Source organism: Lithobates pipiens, unplaced genomic scaffold, assembly GCF_037356315.1.
Source record: "Lithobates pipiens isolate NorthernLeopardFrog02 unplaced genomic scaffold, aLitPip1_a1.2 Scaffold_23, whole genome shotgun sequence".
Lineage (NCBI taxonomy): Eukaryota > Metazoa > Chordata > Amphibia > Anura > Ranidae > Lithobates > Lithobates pipiens.
In genome coordinates this window covers 122,469,366-122,483,205 of record NW_027507785.1, presented here as the reverse complement: position 1 = coordinate 122,483,205, position 13,840 = coordinate 122,469,366, and the positions used below count along the sequence as shown (strand labels likewise).

The 13,840-nt window shown below is 43.4% G+C and overlaps 1 protein-coding gene across 3 annotated transcripts in view; it reads right to left on the bottom strand.

Moving 5' to 3' along the window:
- Positions 1-13,840, bottom strand: part of FAM227A (family with sequence similarity 227 member A) — a 130,860-nt gene that overhangs the window by 37,339 nt on the left and 79,681 nt on the right. For all 3 annotated transcript variants that reach the window (XM_077452298.1, XM_077452300.1, XM_077452299.1), the window contains 3 exons: positions 12,030-12,133; positions 7,107-7,250; positions 2,144-2,242 (listed from right to left, as the gene is read on the bottom strand). In XM_077452298.1, the coding sequence (XP_077308424.1) occupies positions 2,144-2,242; positions 7,107-7,250; positions 12,030-12,133 (347 nt within the window). The remainder of the gene's footprint in view (positions 1-2,143; positions 2,243-7,106; positions 7,251-12,029; positions 12,134-13,840) is intronic.

Genomic DNA, 13,840 nt, shown 5'->3' with positions numbered 1-13,840 from the left:
TACCTGTCACAGCTCATCTGAGTACCCGAGTACCTGTCACAGTATATCTGAGTACCAGAGTACCCGTCACAGCCCATCTGAGTACCCGAGTACCTCTCACAGTATATCTGAGTACCTGTCACAGCCCATCTGAGTACCTGAGTACCTGTCACAGTATATCTGAGTACCTGTCACAGTATATCTGAGTACCCAAGTACTTGTCACAGTTCATCTGAGTACCTGTCACAGTTCATCTGAGTACCTGTCACAGTCCATCTGAGTACCCGAGTACCTGAGTACCTGTCACAGTTCATCTGAGTACTCAAGTACCTGAGTACCTGTCACAGTTCATCTGAGTACCTGTCACAGTTCATCTGAGTACCTGTCACAGTCCATCTGAGTACCCGAGTACCTGAGTACCTGTCACAGTTCATCTGAGTACTCAAGTACCTGAGTACCTGTCACAGCCCATCTGAATACCCAAGTACCTGAGTACCTGTCACAGCCCATCTGAGTACCTGAGAACCTGTCACAGCCCATCTAAGTACCTGTCAGCACCCATCAGAGTACACGAAAACCAGTCACCAGGCCATCAAAATACCCAAGTACCTGTCACCAGGCCATCAGAGTTCCCCGAGTACCTGTCACCAGCCCATCAGAGTACCCAAGGACCTGTCACAAGCCCATCAGAGTACCCGAGTACCTATCTGCAGCTCATCAGAGTACCTGAGTAGCTATCTGCAGCCCATGCCTCATGGAATATACGTTGGGGTGTTTTCTTTTCAAAATGGGGTAATTTTGTGGGTAATTTGACTGTCCTGGTGCTCAAGGACCTTCAAAAGTGTGATGGGTAGGAATGAAATGAGATGTGTAATTTATGCTCCTAGAACGCCTGAAGGTACTACTTCAATGTTAGGTCTCTGTATATGGCCAGGCTGTGTAAAAGTCTCACACATGTGGTATCACCATACTCAGGAGGACTAGCAGAATGTGTTTTGGGGTGTAATTTTTGCTATATACATGCTATATGTTAGAAATATCTTATAAATTGACAACTATGTGTAAAAAAGAAAAAAAAATATTTCATTTTCTTTCCACGTTTTCTGAAGACTTTTGTAAAAAAAATTAACCATTCAAAAGACTCATTATGCCTCATAGAATTAACGTTGGGGTGTTTGTTTTCCAAAATGGGGTCATTTTGTGGGTAATTCCATTGTCCTGGTGCTCCAGGGCCTTCAAAAGTTTAATAGGTCGTTAGGAAATTAGAGGTGTAATTTATGCTCCAAGAACACCTGATGGTGCTCCCTGCATGTTGGGCCTTGGTATGTGGCCAGGCTGTGTAAAAGTCTCACACATGTGGTATTGCTATATTCAAGAGGAGTAGCAGAATGTGTTTTGGTGTGTCATTTTTGCTATATACATGCTTTGAGTTAGAAATATCATATAAACTGACCACTTTGTGTAAAAAAAAAAATATGGTTTAATTTTCTTTCCACGTTTTCAGAAGACATGTGGAAACAAATTAACCATTCAAAAGACTCATTATGCCTCATAGAATAGATGTTGGGGTGTCTGCTTTCCAAAATTGGGTAATTTTGTGGGTAATTCCATTGTCCTGGTGCTCCAGGGCCTTCAAAATATAATAGGTCGTTAGGAAATTAGAGGTGTAATTTATGCTCTTAGAACCCTTGATGGTGCTCCCTGCTTGTTGGACCTCTCTGTGTGGCCAGACTGTGTAAAAGTCCCACACATGTGATATCGCCATACTCGGGAGGAGTAGCAGAATGTATTTTGGGGTGTAATTGGAAGTATGCATATGCTGTGTGTGAGAAATAACTTGTTATTATGACAATTTTGTGAAAATCAAAATTCTTACTTTTCCCAAGAATTGTGGGAAAAAAATTACAACTTCAAAAAACTCACCATGCCTCATACTAAATACCTTTTGACTGTCTACTTTTCAAAAAGGGGTAATTTGCGGGGTATTTGTACTTTTCTGACATTTCAGGGCCTCAAGAAATGAGATGAGGCCATCAGTGCATCAGGTGTGATCAGGTGTGATCAATTTTCATTGATTTGCATCATAGCATCAAGGGCTTTTATTTCAGTACAGGTGAGCTGTAATTTTTTTTCCACAAAAATATACCCACTACCCAAACCTTACTTTATACATGTGAAGAAAGATCCACCAGAAGCAGTCCAGCACAATATCCTGGACCACTTGGATGTTGAGCATCCTCCAGAGCTTCCTTGGAGGCAAAATCTAAAGAAAATAAAATGTTTTTATTGCGGTGGTATCATTAACCCTGTTCATGGTGATATATTGTACAGTATATTATGTGTGTTTGGATAGATAGATAGATAGATAGATAGATAGATAGATAGATAGATAGATAGATAGAGCATGGCATGGCAGCAGCTATAATAAGTAGACACTACTAGTTGGGTGATCTGGGTCATTTCTATGCTAGAAAGGTATTTTGTCTAGTCAGTAAAAGGCCATGCACGCAGCCGGCTAACGTGTGTGCATGCTTGCACGTTGGTCAGCCAGCCGCCATCTTGGATTGTGAAATTTGTATACACAGGGCTGCTATGCATGGAAATTTTACATGTGTGTTTTGACAGGTTTTTACACTATTAGGCACCATTCTCTTTCTGTATGTTTTGCCTGCATATAATTTTGTCTTACCTAAGAGAGGAGCATTAGGAGCAGATCTGTGATACATCCAGCCCTGTCTGTGTGTTTACCCTGGGCTTGGGAGAGCAGGGCTCTCTAGAGAACTGCTGGTTCTTTCTGGTTGGATTTCTCCTGGAGGTGTCTCATACCATATTATGGAAATACCTGACATAAGACCTTTTATGAGCACTCTGGCAAAGGGGTTATAGTTTTTCGGTAAAGCCGCGTACACACGTAGCCGTCTGTCCGACGTACTTAGTCTGGCGGACTTCCCACCAGACTGTCCGTCGGACTTTCCGAACGGGCTACTTGCCCACACACGGCACTTTTTCAGCGGACTAATACGGCGTACTAAGTCCGTCGTACTATCTGCCCTACTTTTGAAATGAACGGACTCGCCCACACATGCGGAGGAAAGTCCGCTCATTTTGAGCGCGTCTCCAGGTAGGCGGGGCCCGCGAAGGAGACATCGCTGGCCCCGCCGCCTGGTATGGACTTAAAGGGAACCCCAATGCCGAAAAAAAATCGGCGTGGGGGTCCCCCCCAGGTCCACATCAGACCCTTGTCCGAGCACGCTACCCGGCCGGCCAGGAAAGGGGGGGATGAGTGAGCGCCCCCCCCCTCCTGAGCCGTACCAGGCCGCGTGCCCTCAACATGGAGGGTGCCTTGGGGAAGGGGGGGCCGCGCGGCCCCCCCACCCCAAAGCACCTTGTCCCCATGTTGATGAGGACAAGGGCCTCTTCCCGACAACCCTGGCCGTTGGTTGTCGGGGTCTGCGGGCGGGGGGCTTATCGGAATCCGGGAGCCCCTTTTAATAAGGGGGCCCCGGATACTGGCCCCCCACCCTATGTGAATGAGTATGGGGTACAATGTACCCTTACCCATTCACCTGTGAAAAAAAGTACAAAAAAAACACAACACAGGGTGTTCTTCTGCCGGGCCACCGCGCCTTCTTCTAGCTCTTTTACAGGTGGTGGCCCGGTCTTCTGTCACCGCCGCCGCCACCGCCTTCCGTTCTTCTGTTCTTGTCTTCTTTTTCTTCAGATGTTGCCTCGCCGAGTCCTCCGCTCACAATGACGGGGAGCGGGCACGCGGCGACTTATATAGGGACAAGGGGCGGGGTCTTCGGTGGATGTCACATGGGTGGATGTCACATGGTGACCCCGCCCCCTTAAGATGTCACAGTCCCGGAGGATGCTGGGACTGTCGCCATGTGACATCAACCCATGTGACATCCACCCATGTGACATCCACCGAAGACCCCGCCCCTTGTCCCTATATAAGTCGCCGCGTGCCCGCTCCCCGTCATTGTGAGCGGAGGACTCGGCGAGGCAACATCTGAAGAAGAAGAAGAAGACAAGAACACGGGCCACCGCCTGTAAAAGAGCTAGAAGAAGGCGCGGTGGCCCGGCAGAAGAACCGAAGAGGGGGACAAGACCCCCGAAGTCGGAAGAAGAGGCCGGTGGCGAGGAAGAAAGCCGGGCTCCTCCGCTAGCAAAAGAGCTAGAAGAAGATAGCGGAGGAGTCCGGCGAGAAGACCCCCGAAGACGGAAGACCCCCGGAGCTGTGCAATAAAATATTTTAACCCTGTGTTGTGTTTTTTTTGTACTTTTTTTCACAGGTGAATGGGTAGGGGTACATTGTACCCCATACTCATTCACATAGGGTGGGGGGCCGGTATCCGGGGCCCCCTTATTAAAGGGGGCTCCCGGATTCCGATAAGCCCCCCGCCGCAGACCCCGACAACCAACGGCCAGGGTTGTCGGGAAGAGGCCCTTGTCCTCATCAACATGGGGACAAGGTGCTTTGGGGTGGGGGGGCAGCCCCCCTTCCCCAAGGCACCCCCCATGTTGAGGGCACGCGGCCTGGTACGGCTCAGAAGGGGGGGGGGGCGCTCGCTCGTCCCCCCCTTTCCTGGCTGGCCGGGTAGCGTGCTCGGACAAGGGTCTGTTGTGGACTTGGGGGGAACCCCCACGCCGATTTTTTTCGGCGTTGGGGTTCCCCTTTAAGTCCATACCAGGTGACGGTGCCAGCGGCGTCTCCTTCGCGGGCCCCGCCTACCTGCAGACCCGCTCAAAATGAGCGGACTTTTCACCGCGCGGGAAAAGTACGCTCATTTCAAAAGTACGGCGGACTGGCATACACACGGCCGGAATGTCCGCCGAAATGCGAGTCCGGCGGGAAGATTGGAGTGCAACACTGCCTTCTAAGTCCGCCGTACTTTCGGGTCAAAAAAGTATGCCGGAGGCTACACACGGGGGGATTGTCTGGAACTTGAGTTTGCCGGACTTTTCCACCCGCTTGTTTGATCGTGTGTACGCGGCATAAGAGGTACCAGCAGTGTGGTGGTGTATGACCAGGAATGGATGCACCTTACGAGCACTTTTTGGATGATGTATGAACTGATATTTTATTGTTATTGTACTGTATTTAAAAGGATGAGTTTTGCCATCTATGTACTTTACTAGCACATTGCTCTTTTATAGACTGTTTTTAATGGATAGGTTTTGTATTTTATGCATTGGCACTGAATTGTTTATACATTTATAATAATTTTCTCTATTATCTTGCACAATAAACACTTTTGCATAGTGCGTGTTTATACAAATTTATGTATCCATATCAATTTATTTTTATGATGTCTGTCTGATTGATGTTTCCTCCCTAAGACTGGACTGGATTGAATCTGTTGCTAACAGATTTCAGATCTTTGTGGTTACCTTAAAGCGGGATTCCACCCTAAAGTGGAACCTCCGCTGATCGGATCCCTCCCCCCCTCCGGTGTCACAATTGACACCTTTCAGGGGGGAGGGGGGAGGGGGGGTGGAGATACCTGTCAAAGACAGGTATTTACACCCACTTCCGGGCATAGACTCCCGTGGGAGTCTACGCCATTTCCTGCCCTGCCGTGCTGTCTGCTGGGACACACACGGGTCCCAGTGACAGCGCGGAGATTTCCTATTGCGCGGCGCAACTCGCTCATGCGCAGTAGGGAACCGGGAAGTGAAGCCGATTCGCTTCACTTCCTGATTCCCTCACCTAGAATGGTGGCGGCAGCAGCCGAGGGCCGAGCGATCGATCGGCCTCGGCTGCTGGCATCGCTGGAACCCAGGACAGGTGAGTGTCCATTTATTAAAAGTCAGCAGCTGTAGTATTTATAGCTGCTGGCTTTTAATATTTTTTTTTTTGGTGGAATCCCTCTTTAAGTAAATCAACAGCAACTTCTTAATGAAAAACGTCTTCATGATATATATGACTGGCCAAACAAATGTAAAGCCGGCTCCTGAAGAGCATGCGCTATTTGTTTTAAAGATTAATACTCCTAAACCACAGTTGGGTTTTAGGGCTAATTTTGTCAAATTATGGTTTCAGTACCAGTCTAGCTGGATTGCACTGAGTTCTCCTTGACTGTATGTGTCACTGTCAACGCCGGTGGGTATGAGAACGCAGTTTGGCTGGGTGCATTGAATGCCCTTCTTTCTCTCGGAACCAGCCCAGTGGGAGTGTTGTCTTGCTGTGCATTCTGTGAGAGGGTATTTAAGGTACTGAGATCACATGCTTCTGGGTTCCGGTCCAGAAGAGATTTTCTGTTTGTTCGGTCCTGGTCCTCCTGACCAGCCCCCATGGCCCTCCTGGCCTGGGGTGCGGATCCATGCAATTCCGAGTCTCTGGGCTGGATAGCCCGAGGCGAAGCAACTGCAGGGACAGGCCTAAATGGAGATGAGGCCTTAATGATTCAAAGGTGGTCCAGTGTCGTCTCATCTAAGGAGAGGCCCAGCAACTGGAGAAGCATCCAGGGGAGGACTCTTCGGGAGAAGGCCATGTCCAAGGCTGGCTTCTCAGAAGGAGCCTGGAGGCTCAGTTGAAGGACACTATATGGATCTACACTCATACGGTATCGCCGGACTGGCTGAGAGATACTGGTAACGTATCATAGTTCTCTAAATTTATCTACGTCCCTCAGTTGTACATTCAAGTCTGTGGCAGAGACTTTTGCTTTTCAAGTGTTCTACATCCAAGTCTGTGGCAGAGACTTTACTTTACTTAACACCCTAATGGCTGCTAGGCCTAGTGAGAGGAGGTCTATCCGGTGGTTGTAAGAATCCAGTTGTGAAACGGTGATTCTCTGGATTTCTATTGTGAGAGACTTCTTATTTTTGCAGTTCCAAAAGTACCTGAACTTTCTTCCTAACCCTCTACCCCCCATTAAGAAATTGTGTTATCTTTTCAATAAATATCCCTGCAAAGAGGATTCAGTGTCAGTTTCTTCAATTCTTTGGGCCATCTACCACGGGAAAGCCCTAGACACAGATGAGGTCAAGAAGGTAACGGTAAGCCCAATAAAACCAGCAGCTCCTTCAGGGGTCAGTTCTACACAAATGTTAAATAATAGCAATAAAATATTTGTTATTAAAAGTAACTCTTGCTGCGTTTTATCTTTTCAACTTACCATACCACCTCTGTTCTTGTGGCTAGATGCAACATTGCCAGTAATGGTGCTCAAGGCTGTTTCATAAGGGAGCGGTACAGGGCCTTTATTTAAATATCCTGGAAACTGGTACAACTCAACCAGTTTTGGCTTTGGGCTTGCCTTCTGAGAGATTAAAAGGAACACTGTAAGTATACAGTACATTTTTGTGTTCGTGTTAGCTGATCTTGCTTAATGTAATGTCTTTTGAATAAGCTTATTATATAAAGCAGCCACTTTTTTTTTTTATTTGCAATGCTTGATATAATTACCATATCCTATGCAATACTTTTTCACTTTTTGACATTTGTAAATGTCCATCATAAACAATAGTGATATTTTATTTTATTCTGTGCAAAAAGTTGTATATACCCATCATATGCACTGTATTAATTGGCATATATGTACAGTATCTTTCAGGAGTTTTTCCGTGGCATGAACTTGTATGTGTGTAGTATGCTGCCTGCAAGTGGCATTTAGAGGCAATTTTAGCCCTTTAACAAACTTAGAATTTATTTACATTAGGTTGTGTTTGATACACTTTTTTCATCATTCTTTGTTGAGCTGGCCATACACATATTAGTGTTAACCAGTACAAATATTGCCCACATGGATTAACTACCAAACCAACAACGGTTTATTTTTATCTTATTGCTGCTGATCAGTAGGGATGAGCTTTTGCTTTTGTTCAGAATCAGGTTTCGGTGTCCAATCAAAAGCCATCTGTCATTCCTGGTCCAATGAGTTGTGGGCCCTGGGATTCCCTGTCCCACAACTGACTGTGCAAAAGGGACAGGGATGCTTCTGATATCATTGATCTGATATGGTCACATAGCCCAATTAGGCCAAATACATTTTACACTGATTCCAAAGTTTTTACTTTCCACAGATATCCCCCTATGATGTCTTTCTTTTGCCCCAGTACCCAAACTTCCTGTCAGGAAGCTTGTCATATAGTCCCATGGGGCATGGGACTATATGACCCATGAACACTTACAGTACACATGCGTGCTAATTTTAAGAGACTATTTGCTGGCCTCATCTACCCCATCAGATTTCAATAAAATGTATTGCAAATCTTTTTCCAGTTGTTTGTATTTATTTTCCTATAATAAACTTTATTGCAATCGGGATTTAAACCCCTATTAGGCAATATAGGTGGCGCTATGTGGTAAATATAAGATAAACCAGTTAATTATAAACTAATCATGTGAATATATAATTTCACCCTGTGATAAGTGAAAACAATAATAATAAAATAAAAAAAGTAGGTGGAAGCTTACAAGAAACACATCATTTTCACTGGAGAGTTTGTCATTCATTGGACTTTTGTTTACACAATATATGGACTTTTTTGATTTATTTTGTCAAGAATGTCATTTTAAGTTAATTTCTAAATTCACTTTTGTCACATGGTGTTAATCACTTGTGCATTTATTGCATTTGAATTTTTTTAAGTGTGCCTACTTCAAAATGTTTTTTTTTCATTTTATTATTATTGTTTTCACTGATCACAGGGTTAAATTATATATTCACATGATTCGTTTATAATTAAGTTATTTTATCTTATATTTACCACGTAGCACCACCATTTATTCCTATATTTTCTAATAGGGGTTTAATTATTATTATTATTATTGCATTATTGGTTGCTTTATTATTATTTTTAAGTGGCAGCTGTAGGATCTACCTTATCTATATCTAAAAGCGTAGTGGTGGTTTCACGGGGATAGGCGGATTCACTTGTAAACCATCAGTTGGAATAATAAGCTTTATTGCCCATCTTATTTTTGGTTCTGCACTAACACTGACTGATAATATTATTAGCTGTCAGTAAGAATCAGGTACACATATTGCATTGGCCATGATGGGGCACCACGGAACTATCCCGGATTTGTGCATGTTACTGAATCTCACAGACGAGCTGTGCAGCACCCAGGGTTCCAGTTCACAGGTCCGTCACTCGCCTAGAGCAGCATTACTTTTGGCTTTACTGATCCGGACACCATAGAAACCCTGAAAGTGAGCATGGCCACCCTAAAAAGACCCCTGCTGCATAGTATCAAACTAATCCTGAGCTGAAGGGATGGCAGTGGGAGCAAAAAGACTGAACATATAAGAATCAATGTAAAGCTGGGCATAGATGGCTTGAAATTCGTCTGGTTCAGCAGGGACAGGTTGAATTTCCATCTGTGGCTTCCCTATTCAACAGAAATCAATCATTCAAATGGACGTTCTGGGAAACTTTTGTTGATTAGCAGCTGTAGCCAACTGGCTGTAGCCTCCGATCAGTGCATTCTGACAGCAGTGGAAGCTGCCGTCAAGAATACTATATGCCAGCGGGGAGATTCTTCAGTCCACCTCACTTGTGTGGTTGGAGGAACCTGTTAGTTCTTCTTCGTTCAGTCTGCTGGTTGAACAAGAAAAAACAAACTGTCTGTGCACAGCTTAAAGTGAAACTAAAGGCACACCTTTTTTTTTTTTTCAATTTGGATGGAGTAGAAGAAGATTATAACCTTGATCAGAGTTGTTGTTTTGTTTGTGCCAACTGTGTGCCATAGTGGAGATTTCCATTAAATTCCTGGCCCATAGCCAAACAAGAAGTTTGAGGAAATCCCTCCAAAGTGAGGGAATACTGGGTGTTACTAGTGTCACGAGAACTTGAGTCCCAACTGAAATATTTCCACTCTATACCCAAAATCTGGGATTTTTTTTTACTTTCACTTTCAATGATAACAGTAAACAGGACAAATAGAGGGGGTGAATCTTTGTGCCCCGTAATGGGGACATTTTTTCACCAGATATTTATTTATATATATATATATATATACAGTATATATATATATATATATATATATATATATATATATATATATATATATATATACAGTATATATATATATATATATATATATATACAGTATATATATATATATATATATATATATTTATTAATATAATAAATATAATTTTTTTATTATTAAGGACTTTTTTTGTCTTTTTGGACACATTTGAGGCCGCGTACACACGCGCGGACTGTTCGCCCAACCTTGTTCGTCAAACAGTTTGACAAACAGTCCGCTCAAAATTAGCATGAACGGACTTGACCACACACGATGAACGAACAGTCCGCTGAAACCGTGCGCGATGACGTGAACGGCACGTACGACGGGACTAGAAAACGACGTCCTATACACTGCAATGCAACCTTCGGCGTGTAAATCCTTTCTGAGTATGCGCGGAACTTAGTTTGACGAACAAGCCTACACATGAGCGGACTGTCCGCTCAAACAAAGTTTCAGCGGACAGTTTTACGGAAATTCCGAAAAACTTTGTTCGTTAGACTGTCCGCTGAAACTGTCCGCTGAAGCCCACACACGAGCGGACTGTCCGCTGAAACACTGTTCAGCGGACAAAGTTGGGCGAACAGTCCGCCCGTGTGTACGCGGCCTGAGAGTGCTACTTTGGATTATATTATATATATACTGTTATATATTTATATTTTTCATGTCTTGTTATGTTTATGTTATTTAAGTAGCAGAGCTACTAATGGAATTTTTGCATTCTACAGCGCATTGCTTTTGTATTTATAAATTTGTCTGTTAAGCCATCTGCTTGAGTACAGTTTTTGTTTTTTAGTAAATTACCTTAAAAACAAAATATAATAATTATTTGTATATTACTTACTTATAGTAAATAACCACCCGTCACCCAGGCCAATTGTGACACTTCTCCCCTACATGTAAAAATCATAATTTTTTTGCTAGAAAATTACTTATGACACCCTAGGGAATAAAATGGTGTTCGTTGTAAGTTTTTATGTCTCACGGTATTTGCGCAGCAATTTTTCAAGTGTGTTTTTTTTGGGGGGGGGGGACTGTTTCATGAATTAAAGAAAAAAAAACACAAGTTAGCATGATTTTTTGGGATAATGTGAAAGATGATGAGTAAATAGATACTGTTTAGTTGTTTATTACGGAATATTACTGTTATATTTCTGGCTTCAGAAAATAAAGAGACATGTTTTATTTTTTCTACAATCTTTATTGTCATCTTTGCTAGTAATATTGTTTCCAGCATCAACAGAAAAGGGTGACTGAAAAACATCTTAAAGGGACAGCGTTTATAAAAATATTTTTGTTAAAAGAGTATAACTAGTAGAACTGCAATCGCCTACATAATGAGAATCAAATAACTAACTTGAACGTATTAACATATTAAAGTGGTTGTAAACTCTTACAAACCACTTTGACCTACAGGTAAGCCTAGATTAAGACTTATCTGTAGGTCCAAGAAATATCTCCTTAACCTACACGGTTAAAGAGATATCTTACAAAAATAGGGAACCATGCACGGCGTAGACAACGGCGCAGGCGCACTGGGCACACCACAAGTGAAGGCAAACATGCCGTCACTTACGGCTCCCATGCGCATGCGCCACAGTGACATTATCACTGCTCCGGCTACTCACAGCGCTAGAGCAGTGATACCCGGAAGAAGATTGACACTACAGGGGACAGCGGTGACATCGATGGCTCCTGTGTCAGGTAAGTGTCACATAATGGGCTACTATGCGATGCATACTAATCTATTATGCTTTACCTTTCATCGGGGTTTACTTCCTCTTTAATGTGAATATGTAGCCTGTGTGCATCTGGCTCTAATAGCCAGTGCCTCACCAACCACTCATGTCACCGCACGTCTCTGTTGGATACACATGACAGCCAAGTAAGCAGTATTTTGTGAAGGGGAGTTCATCCATACCTCAGTAAAGGTTTCCTTGAAGGTCTCTAACCTGTTCAGATCCTTATTCTAGTGATGGCTTTACCAGCCATTCTTTGTTAAAATACAAACACGTTTGAATAAAACAAACTTCTTCATATTTACAATTTTAACCATTCTTACTTTCTTAAGGTTTCTATGAGATTGTTGATACACTGCAGATTTCATATTTCTCATAGAAATCTGGAATTCTTGTGTGAACCTCTGCGAGTCCTTTCTTTCTCGCTCTGGTTACCAAAAAAGAAAAACAGTTAAAATTTACAAATTTTGAGTTTTATTACCAAGAGTCTTTTGGGCTAATTCTTATGCCGCGTACACACGACCGGACTTTTCGAGGGACTAGGTCCGACAGACTTTCGACGGAGTTCTGACGGAGTTCTGACAGAGTTCTGACAGAGTTCTGACGGACTTGGCCACACACAATCACACCAAAGTCCGACGGATTCGAATGTGATGACGTATGACCGGACTAGAATAAGGAAGTTCATAGCCAGTAGCCAATAGCTGCCCTCGCGTCAGGTTTTTGTCCGTCGGACTAGTATACACACGCGCGGATTTCTCGGTAGGAACTGGGTCCGGCGGAGTTCCGGTGGAAAAATTTGAAACATGTTCCATTTCTAAAGTCTGTCAGACTTTTGCAAATCAAAAGTCCGCTGCAGCCCACACACGATCGAATGGTCTGCCAGAATAGTTCCGTCGGACCTTTGATGTTGAAAAGTCTGGTCGTGTGTACGCGGCATAAATCAGACTAAATAGCTATTTAATACATGGGGAGAATTACTAAAACAGTTTCACACATAATCTGGTGCATAGTGATCAATCAGCTTCTAACCTAAGCTTGTTCAATTAAGCTTTGACAAAAAACCTACAGTGCCTTGCAAAAGTATTCACCCCCTTGGCCTTTTACCAATTTTGTTACATTACAGCCTTTATCTCATTTTTTTATCTGAATTATATGTGATGGATCAGACCACAATAGTCTAAGTTGGTGAAGTAAAATTAGAAAAATATATACATAAAACAATTTTTCAGAAATAAAAAACTGATAATCGGCATGTGCGTATGTATTCACCCCCTTTGTTATGAAGCCCATAAAAAGCTCTGGTGCAACCAATTACCTTCAGAAGTCACATAATTAGTGAAATGATGTCCACCTGTGTGCAATCTAAGTTTCACATGATCTATCATTACATATACACACCTTTTTTGAAAGGTCCCAGACACTGCAACACCTAAGCAAGAGTCACCACTAACCAAACACTGTCATGAAGACCAAGGAACTCTCCAACCACGTAAGGGACAATGTTGTTGAGAAGTACAAGTCAGGGTTAGGTTATACAAAATATCCAAATCTTTGATGATCCCTAGGAGCACCATCAAATCTATCATAACCAAATGGAAAGAACATGGCACAAGAGCGAACCTTTCAAGATACGGCCGCACTCCAAAACTCACGGACCAGGCAAGGAGGGCATTAGTCAGAGAGGCAGCATAGAGATCTAAGGTAATCCTGCAGGAGCTGCAGAGTACCACAGCAGAGACTGGAGTATCTGTACATAGGACGACAATAAGCCATATGCTCCATAGAGTTGGGCTTTATGGCAGAGTGACCAGAAGAAAGCCATTACTTATAGCAAAAAACAAAATAGCACGTTTTGAGTTAGTGAAAAGGCATGTGAGAGACTCCCAAAATGCATGGAGGAAGGTGCTCTGGTCTGATGAGACTAAAATTGAACTTTTTGGCCTTCAAAGAAAACGTTATGTCTGGCGCAAACCCAACACATCACATCACCCAAAGAACACCACAGTGAAACATGGTGGGGGCAGCATCATGCTGTGAGGATGTTTTTCTGCAGTCTAGACTGGAAAACTGGTCGGAGTTGAGGGAAAGATGGATGGAGCTAAATACAGTGATTTGAGGCCAGGACGGAGGT